At 43.6% G+C, this 19,983-nt stretch overlaps 2 protein-coding genes across 2 annotated transcripts in view; both read left to right on the forward strand.

Annotated features, from left to right (window-relative positions):
• The window catches only part of si:ch211-26b3.4 (connector enhancer of kinase suppressor of ras 2), a 68,213-nt gene extending 67,483 nt beyond the window's left edge, over positions 1 to 730 (forward strand). The window contains exons 23-24 of the mRNA XM_056282639.1: positions 148 to 410; positions 521 to 730. Of these exons, the coding sequence (XP_056138614.1) occupies positions 148 to 410; positions 521 to 730 (473 nt within the window). The remainder of the gene's footprint in view (positions 1 to 147; positions 411 to 520) is intronic.
• Positions 731 to 4,499: 3,769 nt separating this feature from the next.
• Positions 4,500 to 19,606, forward strand: apool (apolipoprotein O-like). The gene is made up of 10 exons (XM_056292773.1): positions 4,500 to 4,515; positions 5,154 to 5,252; positions 5,370 to 5,495; positions 5,993 to 6,047; positions 10,658 to 10,756; positions 12,371 to 12,462; positions 12,570 to 12,686; positions 15,207 to 15,738; positions 16,473 to 16,685; positions 18,864 to 19,606. The coding sequence occupies exons 1-10, from the start codon at positions 4,504 to 4,506 to the stop codon at positions 18,950 to 18,952; spliced, it is 1,434 nt and encodes a 477-aa protein (XP_056148748.1). The 5' UTR covers positions 4,500 to 4,503; the 3' UTR covers positions 18,953 to 19,606.
• The last annotated feature ends 377 nt before the right edge of the window (positions 19,607 to 19,983 follow it).

The following is a 19,983-nucleotide window of genomic DNA, read 5'->3' on the forward strand; positions in this document are numbered from 1 at the left end:
GGTGTCTACCCGCCTTCTGCTCAGTGTCTGCTGGGTTAGGCTCCAGCCTCACATGCTCCTGAAGTGGATTAAGCATGTTCAGACAATGAATGAATTACACGTGAGCGCTGACTTTGATTCTTATTGCTTCATACCCAGCTCTCTTAGACCTGCGGGAGATGAGAAGTGAGGGCAGGGAGAGGAGGGTCTCTGAGGGAAGGGAGCGACGAGTGTCAGAGGGACGTGAGGTCGAGCCGATGGATGGGCTGGAGCAGCTGTACCGGGCCCTGGAGCAGGCCAACGTAACGGCTCTGGGAGACCCTAGGCCCTGCAGCCGGCAGGAGCTCAGACGTTGCTTCACCCAGAGAGCCAGAGACCCCCTGCTTAATGACAGGCTGCACAGGGTCCGAGCCCTCCGCAGCACTCTGAAGGTACCCCACTGCCGCTTACATCCAAAAACAAAATGATAGGACTAGTCGGTGCTCTGTCGGAATTCGGGATTCAAAAGAAATCCTGTGTTTTCTCCATTCTGCCCCCCCAGGCCAAAGAGTCAGAGCTGGCAGTGATCTGTACCCTGTTGGAGGACCCTGGCCTGTGCTCCCAGAGTTTCAGAGAGTGGAAGCAGTGGCACAACGAGCTTTACTCAGACATCTGCCAACTCAGCCCTGGCACCAACGGCCAGGATGATCTCTCCCCACTGGCTGCACCGCTCATGACCCACACACACTCCTTTATTGAGACGCATGTGTGAGGAAGAGAAGCAAAGACTGTCGACATGAACATATGCACACACACACACACACACACACACACACACACACACACACACACACACACACACACACACACACACACACAACAAATTCACTAACACTCTCTCGCACACTCACACACACGCACTTCGCGTGAGTTCAATCCTCTCTGTCAGTATCCCGAGCAGGCACACTAAGTATTGATATACACACACGCATATACTGACACACGAGCATACACACAGACATACTAATTGTAAGATGTGTATATATCATAGAAGGAACAGTCAAGAGATGTGTGTGTATGAACTTTTGGTAATCTCGAGGACCCCACAGGGTGCCTACTGCATGCCTGAACAGAAAGCATTAACCTTCCTTTGTCTATGGAACTCGGCATAAACTTAACACACTCAGCAAGCATTGGAAAAAAGGGGACTTTTTGACATGTTTTTCCTTTGTACTCTTGGTTTTACTATTTATGGTTGATTTATGGGGGCAGGGGGAGCTATGTAGCAGCAATACAGACAAGAATCCTTTTCACCACAGCACTGTACTTTTGTACTGATGAACTTTGCACCCAGAGCCACCAGTTCTCCCCCTTTCTCTCTTATTCTTTTCTCTCACTGCATATCTTTTTTGATTTATAGGGATCTTACGGTTATTCCCGGCGGGTTTAACAGGACAGGGTGGTGAAAGCACGGGGAGAGACTGTGACAGTATACTGTAAGACTTTGGAAGGCAGCATCACTGCTGATGTTTCTATCTTAGCTGTTCTTCAGTGAACAAATGAAAGCCACCACTGCTAGCACTAAGAACATCGAGTTGGCTAGATGCCCCCTAGCCAGTATTTTAAACTGTGAACTGTTCTCGGCGAAAAATATTGACAACACTTAATCTGCAGACGGAGGCTCTTCTGCTAGTGAGTTGTGTGCAGAGGTCCCCTGATTCACTTTGCATCGTTTCCGTCTCTCTCTTTCTCTCCCTCTCTTTGCTCTTCCTCTCTCTGTCTCTCTCCATCTCCTCTCCCCTCTCTATTTCGCCGTGTTGTGTTTTTCTTTCGTTGGTTTCTAAACTCTTCTTCAGTCATCGGAAATTTGTGTATATTTGTATACTGCTGTGTAAAACTGATGTAAATGTTTGCGTTCCACTACCACTGTGATATGCTTCTAGAGGTAGCGGAGGGAAGACGGAGAGTATGTACTTATATGCGCGGGTGCAAAAGTTTTTTTTTTCCTTTTCTTAAACAGCGAATGCAGGAGCTGGAGAGTTCTTTCAAAGGAGTCACTCACTACAAAGAATGCACTTTCTATATCTCTATATCTCATTGGCTGCATCACAGGGTCTATGTCTCATCGGCCTCTACCATTGCTGTTCAAAATATCAGGTAAAAAGCATTTGCCGTCTCATTTTCTAAAGATTTGTGTACAGTCTACAAATATATTTAAACATAGAAGAATATATATAAATCTATTTACGTTTTGTGTCATAGATATAATGTAAAGTATGATGTATTCTATGCCAAGGTTTTGCAGTATCCCCCTCTTCACTCTGTTGACGCAGGGTGTTAGTAGTTGAACAGCTAGGAGTCAAAGAACAACTACCATCAACATGACTGACAGTTTTCACCGGTTGGTGTTATGGCTGACCCGGTTACATCACCCATAGATTTTCTCCTGGTGATGTGTTTGCATGAGAAAAGGCCCGGGACTGATTGATTGGGACAGGGTAATATTGTGGATCAACTATATTGTCTTTTTCTTTTTCTCCTTCGTCCTCTTTCTCTCACAATCGCAGAATAATTAGACTTGTAGCGCATGATACATGCAAAAGCACTGTTTAAAAATGAATTTTTATTCACGTGTTCATAAAGTCAAAGTATTCTTGGTTTTTTTCACATTCGATAATGTTTGAAGACACACACTGTACAATAAACGAGGGAGGCATTCATGCTACTCATTGTTTGATCTCACACAGGTCATCTTTTAGGGTTTTGCCAGCTGTTTGAATCTTTGCAGATAAGATAGTAACATTGGTGAAGAGGCTGTAGGCCGTGGGTTTGTCTCCCAAGACGCGGTATGAAAGACAAAAACACAGCTCCTTCTGAAGTGATAGCTATTTTGACATTCCCTCTGAGCATAAGGTTTATAATGGGTGGTCATAGACCTCCATACTGAATGGTCTGTTAAGTCTGTGAATCTCAGATGAATCATTTCATCTGCAATATCAGGCCAAGAACTCAACAGCGCCTCCCAGTGTCCGAGATTCTGGGAGACATGAGTAGCACCTGCTGCATCTGGCACCGTCTGCACTTACTCTGTATTTAACATAGTTTACTGTTATTTCAATGTGTTTTCCAGTTTTTCATTGAAATCACATCATTGTGAAATCAAACACACCCAAGAGATACTGTATAGTTAATGTTTTGTTTTTTTTGTTTTTTTTGTGAATGGTTCATTTGAGAGTACCACAAAGAAACGAAATGATGCAAGCACTTTCCCTGTGCCTCCCAACCCTCTCTTTGGTAACGATGGACTGACGATAATGGCATTCCTACACACACATACAACTGTAGGAGTGTTGGAATACAGTTTTAGTCTGCAGACCTTTCTCTGTTTCTCGTCTCTGGTGTTGGCCTTCTTTTCCCAACTGCTGCTCTGCTGAGCAGGTGACATACTGTAGATTTGGCAGTGTGAGTTATGATTTGCAGGCACAGACTGTGTTATTCCTCCCAGATCTCTGTGTGTGTAGACCTGCGGAAACAGGCCGAAAAGGGAGATTCCACTGTGTGTTCTTTCAGGGGTGTACACCTCACGGTACATTGCACAGGTGTGTAAGATGTAAGTTGCACTGCGACATTAAAAAAGGAACATATTGCTCTTTTTCAAGGATAATATTAGCTTACTGTTATTCTGTACATTAAACTGACTAAAGATGATACTAAAAAAAAAAGAAAGAAAATTACATTTATTCTTCCTAAAGTAGCCTTTTTTGGTTTCATATATATGAATATATATTACAAAAATACAGATTGTAAACTTAAGTTGTTAAACTTTGACTTCAATAAACTGAATCCTCTGCACTATGACCCATGTTTCATTCATATTAAGCATAAACGTTCTTGATTTTAAATAAAATAGTATAATACAAGGTATAATCTATATCACTGTAGTTAATAGACCAAATTTCAGATTGTACAGATTGAGTGCAACATAAAGGCTGCTTCCTGTCTAACTCCCCAGACGTTGTTATAGATAGAATGTCCATCCCCACAGAGGATTTGCGAAGTCTCACTCACTGACTTCTTTCTGCACGTCACAACCAGTTGATTTTCACAACATAAATTGATTTTCAATCTATAATTCTTTCTTTCAAACACACTCACGATGTATGAATGAAGTGAATTAAACCTAAGATGCTTGAGATGAGCTTCTGCAGTTTCATTAAATGCCGATTTAAAAACACACACACACACACACACACACACACACACACACACACACACTCACACACACACACACACACACACACACACACACACACACACACACACACACACACACACACACACACACACACACACACACACACACACACAACAAAACCTTGTAAACCAAAACATCAGTCAGAGATCTTTTCTGAGACGCTGAGTTGCCCCAGCCGTGACGTTATCATGATATACCACTCCTGCCCATAGTTGGCAGTAGTGAGTTTTACGTCTTATTCTAACGTTTGAAGCGGCGCCCGAAATCCATAGAAGAAGAGGAGCGCTGTCATGGCGGCCAAGGTGAATGCATGACATTTCATCAATAGCAAAGTTTTGCTTTATGACACACCTGTACAGAGAATAACATTTGTCTGCACATATACATGTATATGTATATTAGTAGTTCTGCAGCTATAATTTTGAACACGAATAAACTGACATTTCCCTATACTGATCCGATGCACGACTATAGCTTTGCTATCGAGGTTATTGCTATTAGCCCTTTAGAAGTTCACGTTTTTGTTAAGCTAAATATTACATACATAGCTCAATCGAATCGACTCGTCTCAATTTCTCGTTGCAGTCTAAAAATAATTGCTACCTAAGCATTTACTTTGACCCAGAATATAAAAACTATGTTGACGTTTTAAAACAGTGCCTTTTCCATAGACTTATCGGAACACATGATTTCGCCGTCAGATCACTTAGCGTTTTGATCGTTGTATTAAGTTAATGATCGACTACTAGTCGTGGATACTTCTACTGACTATAATATAGTCAACAATAAGTGGACACTCCTACTGACTATTAGCTGATATTTACGTGAGTGTTCACTGAATGCAAATCAGTCATTACTTTGGACAGAGAAGTCTTGCCTTATGCAAAAGCCGGAAACCAAGCGTTAACATGAGCAATAAATAGCCAATGTTCTTGTCCAGGTGGTGATGGTGGCCGTCCCGACGGTGCTGGGCATTGCTTCTATCCGTGTGCATGGAGACAGTGAAGCTCCAGTCGATGAGCTAATTACTCGTGAAAAGGTATTGTCAGTGGTTGAGAGACTGGCATGACGTAGCGTCTTGGCAGTCACATACACGACTGATATATTGCATTTGTATAACTTAATAAGACAAATTTCTCTCCACCACTGTCTGCAGCTGTCCATCTACAACCCTTTGCCACAGTCTCCTCAGTTTCAGTTTGTTGCAGAGAAGCCTGGGACACTTCAGAGTGGCTTTACTAACCTGAGAGAGACCTTGCTACCTTATGTCTGGGCTTTACAGGTAATTACATAGTTGTTGGTTGCCACATAGAACAGTACATTAAGTTACATTTCTATTTCATGCCAGCACATATTTGCTTATGTCATTTCTATTTCTTATCCTAACATTACCTTCATGTATTAGTCTGTGACTGCAAATATGAGAATCTTTTGACAGACACATCTAACTTAAAGGAATAAATAATCTAAAACAATGTAAGAGCTTTGAAATTGTGAATCAAGTTTATTTTGGGTTTCTTCCCATTTTGTTTTGGGTTTTTTTCATGTTTGTGGCTCCAGAGCACAGCATCTGCACTCATACTGCAGATGTTCTGTGGAGGTGTAATTCTGCCTATGGTGAAACGCAGTCAGACAGGAAGTAGCTTTGATATTGTGGTAGACCATTACAACTCTCAAGGTTTTTGCTAGTAGGTTTGACATGTTGAGGTTGTCAGTGATGGAAACTTGCAGATGCTAAATGCATATTTTTTATCTTTTTTTTTCCTGTTTTCTCTTCAGGATGCCTGTGTCTCTGTGAAAAAGGGAAGCATTAACTTGTACCACGTTGGAGAAGGTGAGTTGAGGGTGGGTTACCTTAGGTCATTCTCATAGAGAAGGTTCTCCTTCCCACGGCTGAATACCAGATGAGGCATTACGACTGGATATGATAGAAACCACAAAAGAAGGAAAATTAAATACTCTCTTCAAAAATAATTTGTTCAACATAATAGATAGACCCATATGAATTATATCACAGGTGAAAGACAAGACAGACTTGCCACCTTTGGGCTGTGACACAGAGTCCGTACACTTCACAGCATTTGTAGAAAATTCAAGTGATTTGCAAGTAGGTGTCAGCAGCCAACGAGGGAGGGAAGGAATCACATGAGTGAAAGAAAAGGCATGCATGTGAACCATAGTGCTGCAAACCTATTCATCACTGTACAAGTTCAATTTTATTATCATGTGTAGAATACAAGGAAATTCTTGTGCTCAGGCTCTCTGTGCCTTAACACAAAGGGCACAAGGACAAAGGACAAACATCCCAAAAGTACACAATAACGCAACAATTTAAGGTGCATATGGGTGCGTCAGCTGTTCAGCAACCTGAGGCTATGGAAAGAAACTATTACTGAGATGAGTGGTGTTTGATTTGATGTTCCGGTAACGTTTTTTAGATGGAAGGACCGAAAACAACATGAGCAGGGTGACTGGTGTCCGTTATGATGTTTTGGGCTTTCCTTTTGCAGCAAGTGGTGTAAATATTATGAAGTTGTAGTAGTTCCATGCCAGTGATTGCTGCTGTCTTTACAATCCTTTGAAGCAGTCTGCAGTCCTGAGCAGTCAGGTTGCCAAACCAGACTGTGATACAGCCTGTCAAGTTACTCGATGGTACTGCAATAAAAGTTCCAAATGAGTACCAAAACTCTTGAGACTCCTCAGAAAACACAGTCTCTGCTGTGCCTTTTTGAGGATGCAGTGGGTGTTGAGAGACCATGTGAGGCTGTCTGTGATGTGTAAACCGAGAAATCTAAAACTGTCCACAATTTCAGCAAGTGACCCATTGATGGAAATAGAAATGTGATTTTCTCTGATCTTTTTAAAGTCAACAATGATTTCTTTTGTCTTATTGACATTTAGAGAGAGGTTGTCATCATGGCACCATGATTGAATCTTCCACTTCCCTCCTCCCTCATCACTGTAACTTATTAGTCCAATCACTGTGGTGTCATCTGCGAATTTGATGATGCTGTTGTTGTCATATTTGGCAGCACAGTCGTGTGTAAACAGACTGTACAAAAGGGGACTGAGACAGCAGCCCTGTGGTGCGCCTGTTTTAAGAACTAATGTAGATGAGTAAGTTTTACCTGTTCTCACAGGCTGGGGCCTGCCTGTCAGGAAATCAAATAGCCAATTACAGCTAGAGTTGCCAAGACCAAGACCTCTGAGTTTCAACACCAGTTTCGATGATACGATTGTATTAAAAGCAGAACGGTAATCAATAAACATTCTGATATAGGTCTTTTTCTTTTCAAGGTGTACTAGAGTTGTATGCAGAGCAAATGAGATAGCATCATCTACAGATCTGTTGGAACTGTAGGCAAACTGTAATGGGTCATGGGTAACAGGACTGTTACATTTTATATATAATATAACCAATCTTTCCAGGCACCTGATAATAACAGAGGTCAAAGTAACAGGTCGATAATTATTAAGGGAAGAGGCAGGTGTTTTCTTAGGTACAGGCCCATTGGTGGTTTTCTTAAAACACAGTGGAACCACACGCAATGACAGGGACAGCTTAAAAATGTCGGTAAAAACCTGAGATAGCTGAGTGTAACATGCCTTGAGGATACGGGAAAGGATGCCATCTGGGCATCCTTTTGAAACACTTTTGAAAAATGTATGTACATCAGCCTCTGTCACCTATACGTAGATCAACTTCATCGGGTAGACACTGGGCTGCTGTCACCGGGTCCAAGTTCTGAGCTTCAAAGCAGGCATAAAAGTTGTTGAGCTCATCCAGGAGAAATACAGAGGTATTGATATGCACACTGGGTTTAGATTTATAGTCCGTAATAGCCCCTCCACATGCACTGCGAGTCACAGCCACTGTAGTCATTTTCTAGTTTGTCCCTATATTGCCTTTTTTGGGGGGGGGTTCCCCCTTTTCCCCCCAATTGTACTTGGCCAATTTCCCCACTCTCTCCCCTTTTCTCCCAATTGTACTTGGCCATTTTCCCTGCTCTTCTGAGCCTCCCGGTCGCTGCTCCACCCCCTCTGCCGATCCGGGGAGGGCTGCAGACTACCACATGCCTCCTCCGATACGTGTGGAGGCGCCAGCCGCTTCTTTTCACCTGACAGTGAGGAGTTTCACCAGGGGGATGTAGTGCATGGGAGGATCACGCTATCCCCCCCAAGTTCCTCCTCCCCTCCGAACAGGCGCCCCGACCGACCAGATGGGATGCTAGTGCAGCGACCAGGACACATACCCATGTCCAGTTTCCCACCCGCAGACATGGCTAATTGTGTCTGTAGGGACACCCGACTAAGCCGGAGACAACACGGGGATACAAACCGGCGATCCCCGTGTTGGTAGGCAATGGAATAGACCGCTACACCACCCGGACACCCAATATTGTCTTTTAGCGGCTTTGATGGCTCTCCTTAAGTCATACCTGTTTTTGTTTTTTTGTAGCATTTCTTGACCCTGATTTAAAAGCAGTATTACATTCCCTCAACCACAGGTGAATGTTGCTGTTAATCAAGGGATTCTGGTTGGGGTAGAAGCAAATAGTCCATACTGGGATACAGTTATCCACACAGAATCTAAGATAGCCAGTGACTGATTCAGTGTACTCATCCAAGCTTGAGGCCGAATCCTTAAAGGCTGACCAAGATTGTTGATTCAAAACATCCCTGAAGTTTGGATTTGTGTTCTGTAGTCCAGCACTGTATGGTCCTGACAGTGGGCTACGCGCACTTCACTTTCTGCTTGTCGGCAGGAAGCAAGAGCACTGACAGATGGTTGGAATTTCCAAAGTGAGGGCGTGGGATAGACCTGTATGCTGCCTTGGAATTTCCAAAGTGAGGTCATGGGATAGACCTGAATGCTACCTTGACCATAGAGCAACAGTGGACCAGAGTCTCAATACCTCTTATTGGGCAGGTGACATGTAGTTAAAATTTTGGTAGCATGGATTTCAGGTTACAGTGGTTAAAGTCCCCCACCACAGAAATGGCCTCAGGGTGCAGGTTCTCCTGCCTATTAATGGCGCCATACAGTTTGTCCAGCACCGCTGTGGGAGTAGCTTGTTGTGGTATGTACACAGCAGTTAATAACACACAGGGGAATTGCCTTGGGAGATAGAATGGTGTGCACCTTATTGTTAGTTGTTCCAAAACTGGCAAACAGGACTGAGAGACTATTTCCCCATCAGTGCACCATGAATTGTTAATAAAGAAGCATACACCAACTGCCTTTGCCTTACCAGTAGTCATCATGGAATGGTTCATGCAGTACAAAGAAAAACCCCTCGGCTGTCGAGCCCTATCAGGTGTATTAGGGCCCAGCGGGTAGTCCTTCATGTCCCTTTGAGAGCTTATTCACCAATGAAGTTCTTCCAGCTTGTTGTCGAGGGACCGAACATTAGAAAGCAGTATGCTGGGAATCGGGGGCCGGGTAGGATGCCGTCGTAGCCTCACCAGGGCACCACCTCTTTTGCCTAACCTCCTGCAGCGCTGTCTGCGGCCATTACTCCATGATGGTATCTGTTTGTAGGTAATCTCCTTCAGCAAGTGATGCGGCTTCCAGCTGTCGGGGACATCTAATCTTATGCCCAGTAAAGTCTGGCGATCATAGGTAATAGTGCAAGACACGTTTTGTGCAACAAAAGTGACATATAACATAAAAACAAACAACAAAGCGAGAGTAGCTTGTAGTGAGTCTACATAGTACAGCGCCATCTTCAAGCTCATCACTCATTTCACCAGAGCGGTAAGCACTTGGCTACAGGACGGTCTTTCTAACTGCCACAAAACCCCGCTGCTATCTAAAGAAAACCATAAGTCTACTACACAGGTGATGTTATCGCCTAAGTCTTCTAATACTACCAATTATACCGGCATTGCTAGTTCAACCACTATGACCTGTGACTTAATTTGTTCCTCAAAAGTGTTTCCAACATCTTTTTCAGACAATAATAAATCTTCATACTTCCTCTTTCGGCTGCTCCCATTAGGGGTCGCCACAGCGGATCGTCCGTTTCCATCTCTTCCTGTCCTCTGCATCTTCCTCTGTCACACCAGCCACCTGCATGTCCCCCCTCACCACATCCATAGACCTCCTCTTTGGCCTTCCTCTTTTCCTCTTCCCTGGCAGCTCCATATTCAGCATCCTTCTCCCAATATACCCAGCATCTCTCCTCCACACATGTCCAAACCATCTCAGTCTCGCCTCTCTTGCTTTGTCTCCAAACCGTCCAACCTGAGCTGTCCTTCTAATATACTCATTCCTAATCCTGTCCTTCTCCATCACTCCCAATGAAAATCTTACCACAGACAATAATAAATAAAAGCATACATTTATTTTACAATGACACTCAAAGCAATATTAGAAAGTGATAAAAGACGGAATGTTTGATAGCATGTTGACTTAGTGTGTTGATGTGTCTTGTTTTCCAGATGCATATCATTATTTGAAAGATCCCCCACCTGGTTTTCTACCCAGAGTAAGCACCATCACCTTGGCTGGCCTGCTTGGCGTGTTCCTGGCACGGAAAGGTAACGTGTATCCTGTGTGGTAAACTCTACACACAGCCAAACTCTGCACTTGCGCTTAATATCAAAATTTCAGGATTACTCCTTTACCTTATATGAAAACCTAGTGGGGTGGGGTCGGGTGGGGGTAGTTTATTCAGGGATTTTTGTTTTTTAGGATCAGTTCTAAGAAGGGCACATAATAACAAGTGTAACTGTAGCCTATGTTGTATACAGTTGTCTCTGATGACTGGGTTTTCCATGGGGCTGCCAAGATGCAGTACTTCAGGCATCCTTTGGATGACTAAACACTGGTATTGGCAAAATTACATTCAGCATCAGATCTGTGAGGTATTCATAAATGAATTTTTACTGACTTTTCTTACGTAAGACAACGTATTTGTTTGGTGTCTTAGAAAAAAAAAGTAGCCGCTACCACGTTTGCTCAACTTTTAGTGTTAAGGTTTTGATTGATTGTTTATGATAGTGGGGTGTCGTTTCAACTTCCTGTTGCATTTGCTTGCGTTTCACGTCAATTCCCAAGCTTTGATTACCGGATAAATGAATAAATTGCAAACTTATGAAATAAATTCCTCAAATGGGAAACTAGCTAAACTGACCACCCAAATGATATAATTTTTTACCAGTAAAACACACCGCTTTGCCTACAAAATGTAAGAAATCACATGCGAGTTCTGCTTTCGAAATCAGCATTGTGATTTGTGCTGTTTTTGAATTGAGCTGGTTTCTTAAAACATCAAGCCATGTGCTCGAGTCATTGAACTGCTGCTTGTGGTTGTTTTTATATATATATTTATGTATTTATATATATATATATACTTGAGAAACACAAAGATTATTCAAAAACTCTGTTTACTATTGCAAATAAGAAAATGAAGCGTTCACTGTGGTGGTTTGGTGCAGTTTTATGTGGGACAACCTGAACTCTTGAGGGCCAGTCTCAAAATAAGCCCTTGGTTGCCCCGTGTATAATTAGAAATGTTCTTTAGATTTACCCCTACTATGAGAGCAGTAATCCTGGATGAAGCAAAGTTTGATGTTTCTTCTATGCTGAGTTTTTTTTTTCCTCTTTTTTTCCCCCATCGCTGTTGTCCTAAATAATGTCCAGTCAGTCTTCGTTTCAACCCTCACCTGTGGTCATGAGCTTTGGGTAGTGACCGAAAGGGTGAGATCGCGGCTACAAGTGGCTGAAATTAGTTTCCTACGTAGGGTGTCTGGGTTCAGCCTTAGAGATAGGGTGAGGAGCTTGGACATCTGGAGGGAACTTGGAGTAGAGCCGCTGCTCCTTTGTGTCGAAAGGAGCCAGTTGAGGTGGTTCGGGCGTCTGATTAGGATGCCTCATGGGCGCCTTCCTTTGGAGGTTTACCGGGCACGGCCAACTGGGAGGAGACCCCGGGGTCGAGCCAGAACTCACTGGAGGGACTAAGTGTCCAATCTGGCCTGGGAATGCCTTGGGACCCCCCAGGAGGAGCTGGGGGGTGTTGCTGGGGAGAGGGACGTCTGGAGTGCCCTACTTAGCTTGCTGCCACCGCGACCTGACCCCGGAGAAGCAGCTAATGATGAATGAATGAACGTTGGCCTAAATATCACTGTTTTTTTTTTGTTTTTTTTTTCAAGGCTCTCGCCTCAGGAGGTTAGCACTTCCTCTTGGCATGATGAGTGCAGGTGTATCAGTGTGCTACCCTGCCCAAACAGTGGCTGTGCTCAAGGTAAAACTATTGAAATACTGACAATACATGCAAAACCCTTCGGCTCAACAACTTGCCAACAACCTTCATCACTGGGTTCTAAACTTATTACACTGTTTGCTCTCCAGGTGACTGGCAAGAAGATGTATGCTGCAGGCCAGTGGAGCGGCACTACGGTCTCCTCTCTGTTCACCTCCAAATCAAAGGAGCAAGTTTCCAATGAGCTGGTTTCCCCACAACCAGAGGTAGTGGCAAATGATCTGGTTTATAAATCACTGTGACAGTTGAATTCTCTGATGGTAACTTTTATAGGTCAGTGATTGGAGTTATAATAATAATCATTACATGTATATAGCGCTTTTCTAGACATCCAAAGTGCTTCATATTGCAGGGGGTAACTCCCTTCAACCACCACCGATGTGTAGCACCCACCTGGTTGATGCATGGCAGCCATTTTGCACCAGAACGCTCACCACATATAGGCTTGAGAGGGAGGAATCATTGAGCCAATTACATGGGGGGAAGATTAGGTGGCCAGATGGAGAGAGCCAGGTTGGGAATTTTGCGTAGGACACTGGGGAACCCCTACTCTTTGTGATAATTGCCATGGGATCTTTAATGACCACAGTGGTCAGGACTTAAGTTTAACGTCTCATCTGAAGGACGGCAGCTCCTACAGCAGAGTGTCCCCGTCACTGCACTGGGGCATTGGGATTTCATATTTGTTGCTTTTATTAGGACCAAAGGGAAGACTGCTCCCTACTGGCTGACCAACACCACTTCCGGCAGCAACTCAGTTTTGCCAGTTCTCCCATCCAAGTACTAGCCAAGCCCATACCTGCTTAGCTTCTGTCATTCGTCAGAGCCAGGGTACATGTTGGTATGGCTGCCGGAGAGTTATATATAATACTTTGTGACGATATCAATGTTTACATTCCTGCAAAATGCCACCTGATTTTATCAAGTGTGCCTGTGTGCGTCAGAAAAACCAAGCAGTCTCATCGAGCATGCTCGAATGACATCATTGACTTTTAAGGGAAATTCTGCAGATTTTCAACCTTATTTAATAGCGGTGGGACCTCGATCGTACACAGTACTTGCCAATGTTGTTTGTATTGCTATAGTAAGGCAAACTGGCTTACTTCCGCCATCCATTGACTTCAGGGGGTGGCGAAAGAACTGCAAAGCTGATCGGCTGAGATGTTCGTTTTCTAATCTCTGCCAGTGAGAAACTCTCATGCTGTGCATGCTGGTACATGTTGGCAGTGCAGAACCGCTCTCTTGGCAGAACAATGTCAATTCCTCTGTTAAAATGAATCACAAGTGGTTATAGTTTCAAAAGGCCAGATAGACCACCAGTAGTTACTGGACATGCAGATTATTAGTGACGATATTTCCCTTTAATATGTTGATGGGGAACGTGTAGTTTCACATTGCAGTATTCTCTAACAGTGTGTATTTGGGTGAAGCATGAATAAACAACAGCCAGCAAGATAATGACAATGCAGTGATATCTACATCTGAATCCGCAACAGAAGAGTTTAACTCCACATTGTTCAGCTGTCCTCGCTGAGGTGGTTTTGAATTTTGAAAAGGCAGGTGCCAAAAAAAGCGGAGGTGATTTGCAAACTGTCGAAAGCCAGCAGTGGATAAAGATGGCTCAGCAACCAATTTGTTTCACCATCTTCACATTCAGTGATGCTTTTTCCCTGCTTTCAACACACACGCCTGTTAACCAGAACACCTGTTCATTCCTGCCACTCTGGACAAGCAGGACGGCAGCAGCGAAATTTTACGCTTCAAGTTGCTTTTTTTCCCCCACTGGCTGTGAGCTGCCTGCCAGCATTTTTCCATTTAAAAAGTGCATTAATCGCACCTTCTGCACCATATTGTGCAAAGTGTAATCAAAACCACCGACACATTTGAACAGTTGTTTTCTCATACTCATAATTTATATCATAACATTTCTCATAATGTTGTAGTATTTTTGGTGTTATTCCAGTCTCATTGTGGGCAGTTATTTCAAGTATGTGTATTATTCTTGTCAAAATGAAGAATATTGTAGTTGCTACCACAAAGAAAGTAGGCACCGTAATCCCTCTGACCGGGTTTCCTTCACAACGTTGTGGTGTAGCTAATTTGAATATGAGAGCTTTGTGAAAATGCTTATGCTTCAGTTCCATAACACTCTCGGTACAAAATTTAGATAATAGCTGAAAACAGTATGACGGGAATGAAAGGATCACAGGTCATCGGCCCCAGTGAAACTGCAAACACAAAAACATGTTCCGACTATATCAGTTTATTAGTTAGCCAAAGAAAGTTCCCAATTATCATCAAATTACCATCATTGTAAAAAATGCCGGAAAACATTGGGATTTTATTTTTTTAGTCAATATTGGCCCACCCCTTGTCAGTAGTAGATAGATATTGACCTACGGTTAAGTGATAAGCTAGAGTAAAAAATGCAAAGACCTCCAAAAGCGGCGTTATTGACAGTTCCATCAACGTGGATGACCCGCTTGCTCAAGGGATTGAATAATGAAGCAGTTTTCTCTACCCAAGTAAATTGTGGAACTCCAGAATATTTGAACTGCAGTTTTAACTGTAATAAGATACAAAGAACTAGTGCTTATCCCTTTCAGTTATGTACATAGGTTATATTTGGTATTTCTCGTTGACAAGAACAATTTCTCGAGGATTAGACGACTTGTCAGTTTGAGTTTCAGAACTGTGATATTTTTTCCCCTCCTCGACGCTGTTAGCCAGCCACTTTGCCAAAGCCGGACTCTCCAGTAGCAGAGGAGGTGCCTCTCGCACCATGCCATGCCCCAGAGCCCACATCTACCTCAGACGGCCCTGCCCAGACCGCGCCCACCTTGGAGTCGGAGACAGTGGTAGACTCTTTGCAGTCTGAGTCTGCTCCTGCCGGCGAGGAGCCACCTTCCCCTGTTGACAGCAAAGATCCAGCAGAAATTAAACAAGACTCTTTGCAGTCCGAGTCTGCTCCTGCTGCCGAGGAGCCGCCTTCCCCTGTTGACAGCGAAGATCCAGCAGAAATGAAACAAGACTCTTTGCAGTCCGAGTCTGCTCCTGCTGCCGAGGAGCTGCCTTCCCCTGTTGACAGCGAAGATCTGGCAGAAATGAAACAGACATCCGAGGTCACCTCCGCTGAATCCAGCCCAGTTGAGACGATACCCACCTCAGCAACAGAGGCAGATGTGCAGTCTGCACCAGCCGAGTTCACGCCAGCCTCCAAAGAACCGTCTGCCCCCGAGCCCTTAGAACTGACACCAGGTAAGCACTCTGTTGCGTGTTGTTGATTTCCCCTCTTCCAGGCACTCATTTAAAGCTTTAATTAAGTCCAGTGAATGAAATCGGTATTTCCTTGAGAAAGCCCGGTGTGTTGAATCAGGGCTTCCCGAAGTGTTCTTTGAAGATATTGGGTGTCTGGATAGTTTTGGTCCTGGGACCCAGGTTTGCTGCTGGGCCCATTCCAGGATCATTTTCAGTAGGTACTGCAAGTTTAAGACCAACTTTAACTGGATGTATTTGTTATGAAATATGATATATTTGCTGAAATATGTGCTGTAATTTAAATAGGTTTTTTTTTTTTTTTTTTTTTTTGGTGGGGTGGATTGTCAGGCTGGATGAATGAATGCAAATACATTTTTAGTTTATAGGCATTTTTCTAACCCAGTAGAGTTTTTCAGCTGTTCGGGGCCACCGCAGCTGGTTGAATGGAGTGAAAACACCTTGCAGAGATGATTAAAAAAAGGTTTAACTGCAGTAAAGCCCACATAAGAATCAATTTAGTTATCAGCCACGAAAGAAGATGCCCAACTTTTACAGCATAAGGAGTTTTAAAATCAAATTTTCATCAAATAAACTTTTCTGGCACAGAGCTGCGACACATCCCTCTCACACACAAACACCACCTGTCCAGTCATTTATCTCCAACAAGTACCATACTTAGCCTCCAAATCCTTTGTTCTCTTTTAATCTTCTCTTGTTTTTCCCCTCTCCTCCAGAGGCTGTGGTAGAACCCACACCAGCCGAGTCTGTTCCGGCCCCTGAGCAACTGCCTGCCCCCGTAGAAAGCGAGGAGCCCTTAGCCCCAGCACAAGAATTAACCGACTCCACTGCTGCTGCCAATGAGGCACCAACCCCTGTTGTGGAGGAGGCCTCAGCCCTGACACACACGCCACCACTTCCCCAACAGGCCGAGACAGAGACCTCCACAGGTGCAACTGATGTCGATTCTTGTACAGTTTCATGGCAAAATTGAGGCACCCCTGGGTCAATTGCATGTTTTGATGAATCTGTAAGTGATGAGAAATTAACTCTGCAGGGTACAGTCATGAACGTGGCATATTGCTGCACATTTTAATTACTTATTCAGTTACTATTTGTTGGCTGGCAGTAATCAGTTTCCAAACATTTCCTGTAGCCAGCTATGAGTCAAGTCAATGTTATTTATATAGCCCAATATCACAAATGACAAATTTGCCTCAAGGGACTTCACAGCAACACAACATCCTGTCCTTAGACCCTCGCATCGGATAAGGAACAGCTCCCTAAAAAAAAACCCTTAACAAGGAGAAAAAATAGGAAGAAACCTCAGGGAGAGCAACAGAGGAGGGATCTCTCTACCAAGACGGACAACGTGCAATGGATGTTGTGTTTACACAATTTACAGAATACAACATTGAAAGAGGATAACAGAATTATAATGGAATTATAAAACATATGAAGAATATGATGTGCAGGATGCCAAGCAGTGTCCAGACGCCACCGGAACAGCCCAGGACCCGAGCCACGCGACCACTGTCACCATGTAAAACAAAACAAAAAAAATTAGTCACACATCTTAGTGATAGAAGGATATAACATTGAAACAGGATAATAAAATTATATAGATTTATAAGACATATCAAAAGAAAATGTGATGAGGAGGATGCCAAGCAGCGTCCAGGTGGCGACCACCATCACTACGGAGACCTGGGAGGAGGACAGACTGCACATGCACATAAGGGAGACTCACATGACACCATTCACACACAGAAAAAGAGAAAGAAGACATCATTCAGAGAGAGAGAAAAGACATGTGAGAGAAGATAACAGTTTGCAATAGTCAATAATCTAGATGCTATAATCTCATCGGCAGAACAGTGCTTGGCAGGTGAGGACAACTAGAGGGTTTTTGAAATACTCCGATTCATTGAGCCTCTCTGGATGTCAGTGCTTCCTCCTAACAACTATGGGTTCATGTATTCTGCTTCCCTCAAGATGAACATAATCGACTCTTATTTGGCACGGAAATTCACTTTCAGCTCTGAATTTCTACTTTTTGGAAGTTTTGCATGATTGAAAATGAAAATTAAGCAGAAGTTTTAGTCAAGGTAAGATCTGAAAGACCCAGAGAAATCTCTAATGAAGCTGATCAATTTCCCTATTTGGCTACCAACAAGTAAGATTCATTTAGAAAGAGAAAAGAGGTGCAGATTCTGTGCTAATTGAGATGGTGTCTAAACTTCTGCACATGCCGTATTTGCTGTTTTATTCTTCTGGCGAAGTTCAGCAAATAAATTGCAATTGTACATCAAAAAGGTTAGAAATATTTCACGGTTAAAGCCCCCGGAAAACCCATTTTCTTCTTCAGCTACCTGTCACACCATGAATCAAAGCTAGCTAATCTAACCTTAGATCCCATTTAGTTCCTGCGTTGTAACTCATTTTTCAGCGACCAGTTGCACGGGGGCAAAGATGTCAGTTTTCTGGCAACGGTCGGCGGGGCCTCTGGTTCGTCCTCGAGGAAATTGGAATCCACTGGTTGCAGCATGTACGCCGAGCCACGCCAGCTCAGCCCGATCGCCCCCATTTCTAGTCAAGCTTGACTGAGCTAGTTGTCACTGACCACCACATTGTTGGATTGTTGGACACTTTGAATGGTTATGTGTTCGGACTGCACTCAACACTGTCCTGATCAGGCTGATTTAGTTTGTGAACATTTTTTATCGTATTGAAATCACAGTTAATGATGTGGTTTTTTGTTTGTTTGTTTTTTTTAATTCTTTGTTTATTCTGGCTCTGATTAATACTCATTAACTCACAAATCTTCAGTATCATATAGATCATTTTATTATTTGAAACCCAAGTTTTCAGGGGCTTTCAGTTCTTCAGAGTTTGTGCTCATTTCATTCCACCAAGAGATTCTACAAAACATGCAGTTTGACCTGGGGAGCCCCAAAACTTTGCATACAGCTGTGTACATACACACACGCACGCACGCACACACACACACACACACACACACACACACACACACACACACACAGATGTGCAAATGCTCATACACACTGCATACCATACTTCTAAGCATTCAGTTGACTTCTTGTTGCATTTCTTCTGCCGTCCTCCAGGGGTCTCTGGTTTCAACGCGGACCCTGCTTTAGTGGACTATGGTCAGTCGAACCCAGAGGATGAAGACCTGTACAGCACTCGCAGCTGAGACGACAGCATGGCACATCAGAAACCTCTCTGCCAAGCTGTCACCTCACATCTCTCTCAGACTGACACGCAGTCAGTAAATACAGAAACAGTCATCTCACAGTGTCAGAAACAGTCATCACACAGTGTCAGAAACAGTCATCTCACAGTGTAAATAGACAATCTTGTCAGCGAGCATAGTTCAGAAACCCCTCACCAATAGCTCTGTTTCCTTCTTCTTCTTTTTTTCTCATGGCCGATATTTCCCATTTGTATTACCTCATTAACGGTCCAAGTGTCATTGCTTTAGCAAGATAATTGCTTTTGGCAGCGGTACGAGCTTCAAAACACACATCATTTTAAATTACCAACTTAAGAAAGGTATGGGAAGACTAAGAAACGCATGGGGAAATACGCCCACTACTGTTACTTAATATAACAACGGTAGTTTTGCTCTTGTCTGAACGTAATCGGCTTATGTAATGGATGTTGCTTTCGCAGTGATGAATGCGTCGTCCTTGTATTTGTGTTAATTCAAGACACTACGTTGTTTAGTGGAAGGCTGTAGTCGTGCTTGTATGGATTATGATGAGAAAGTGGACACTCGCAGCTCCATTTTGTCACATCTATTCCAAAATATTGGCTTGGGTGCCCTAAATAAATCTATATTTTTCATGACGACATTTAGCATTGGTTTGTGTGAGCTATTTGAAATGTATGATTCTTTTTCTCTCTCTTTTTTTTTATTTCCCCCCTTTTTCTCTCCAATTGTACCCGGCTATTTACCCCACTCTTCCAAGCTTGTTGCGCCACCCCCTCTGCCGATCCGGGGAGGGCTGCAGACCACCACAAGTCTCCTCCGATACATGTGGAGTCGCCAGCCACTTCTTTTCACCTGACAGTGAGGAGTTTCACCAGGGGTACTTAGTGCGAGGGAGGATCACGTTTTTCCCCCCAGTCCCACCCTCCCCAAGCAGGTGCCCCATTCGAACAGAGGAGGCGCTAGTGCAGCAACCAGGACACATACCCACATCCGGCTTCCCACCCGCATAC

This window comes from Lampris incognitus, chromosome 1, assembly GCF_029633865.1.
Source record: "Lampris incognitus isolate fLamInc1 chromosome 1, fLamInc1.hap2, whole genome shotgun sequence".
NCBI lineage: Eukaryota > Metazoa > Chordata > Actinopteri > Lampriformes > Lampridae > Lampris > Lampris incognitus.

Bases quoted from the DNA above. Each gene is read 5' to 3' on its own strand.
- apool (XM_056292773.1), top strand. The intron at 5,253-5,369 runs GTATTGTCAGTG...CACTGTCTGCAG, and splicing joins AGCTAATTACTCGTGAAAAG to CTGTCCATCTACAACCCTTT. The intron at 15,739-16,472 runs GTAAGCACTCTG...CCTCTCCTCCAG, and splicing joins GCCCTTAGAACTGACACCAG to AGGCTGTGGTAGAACCCACA.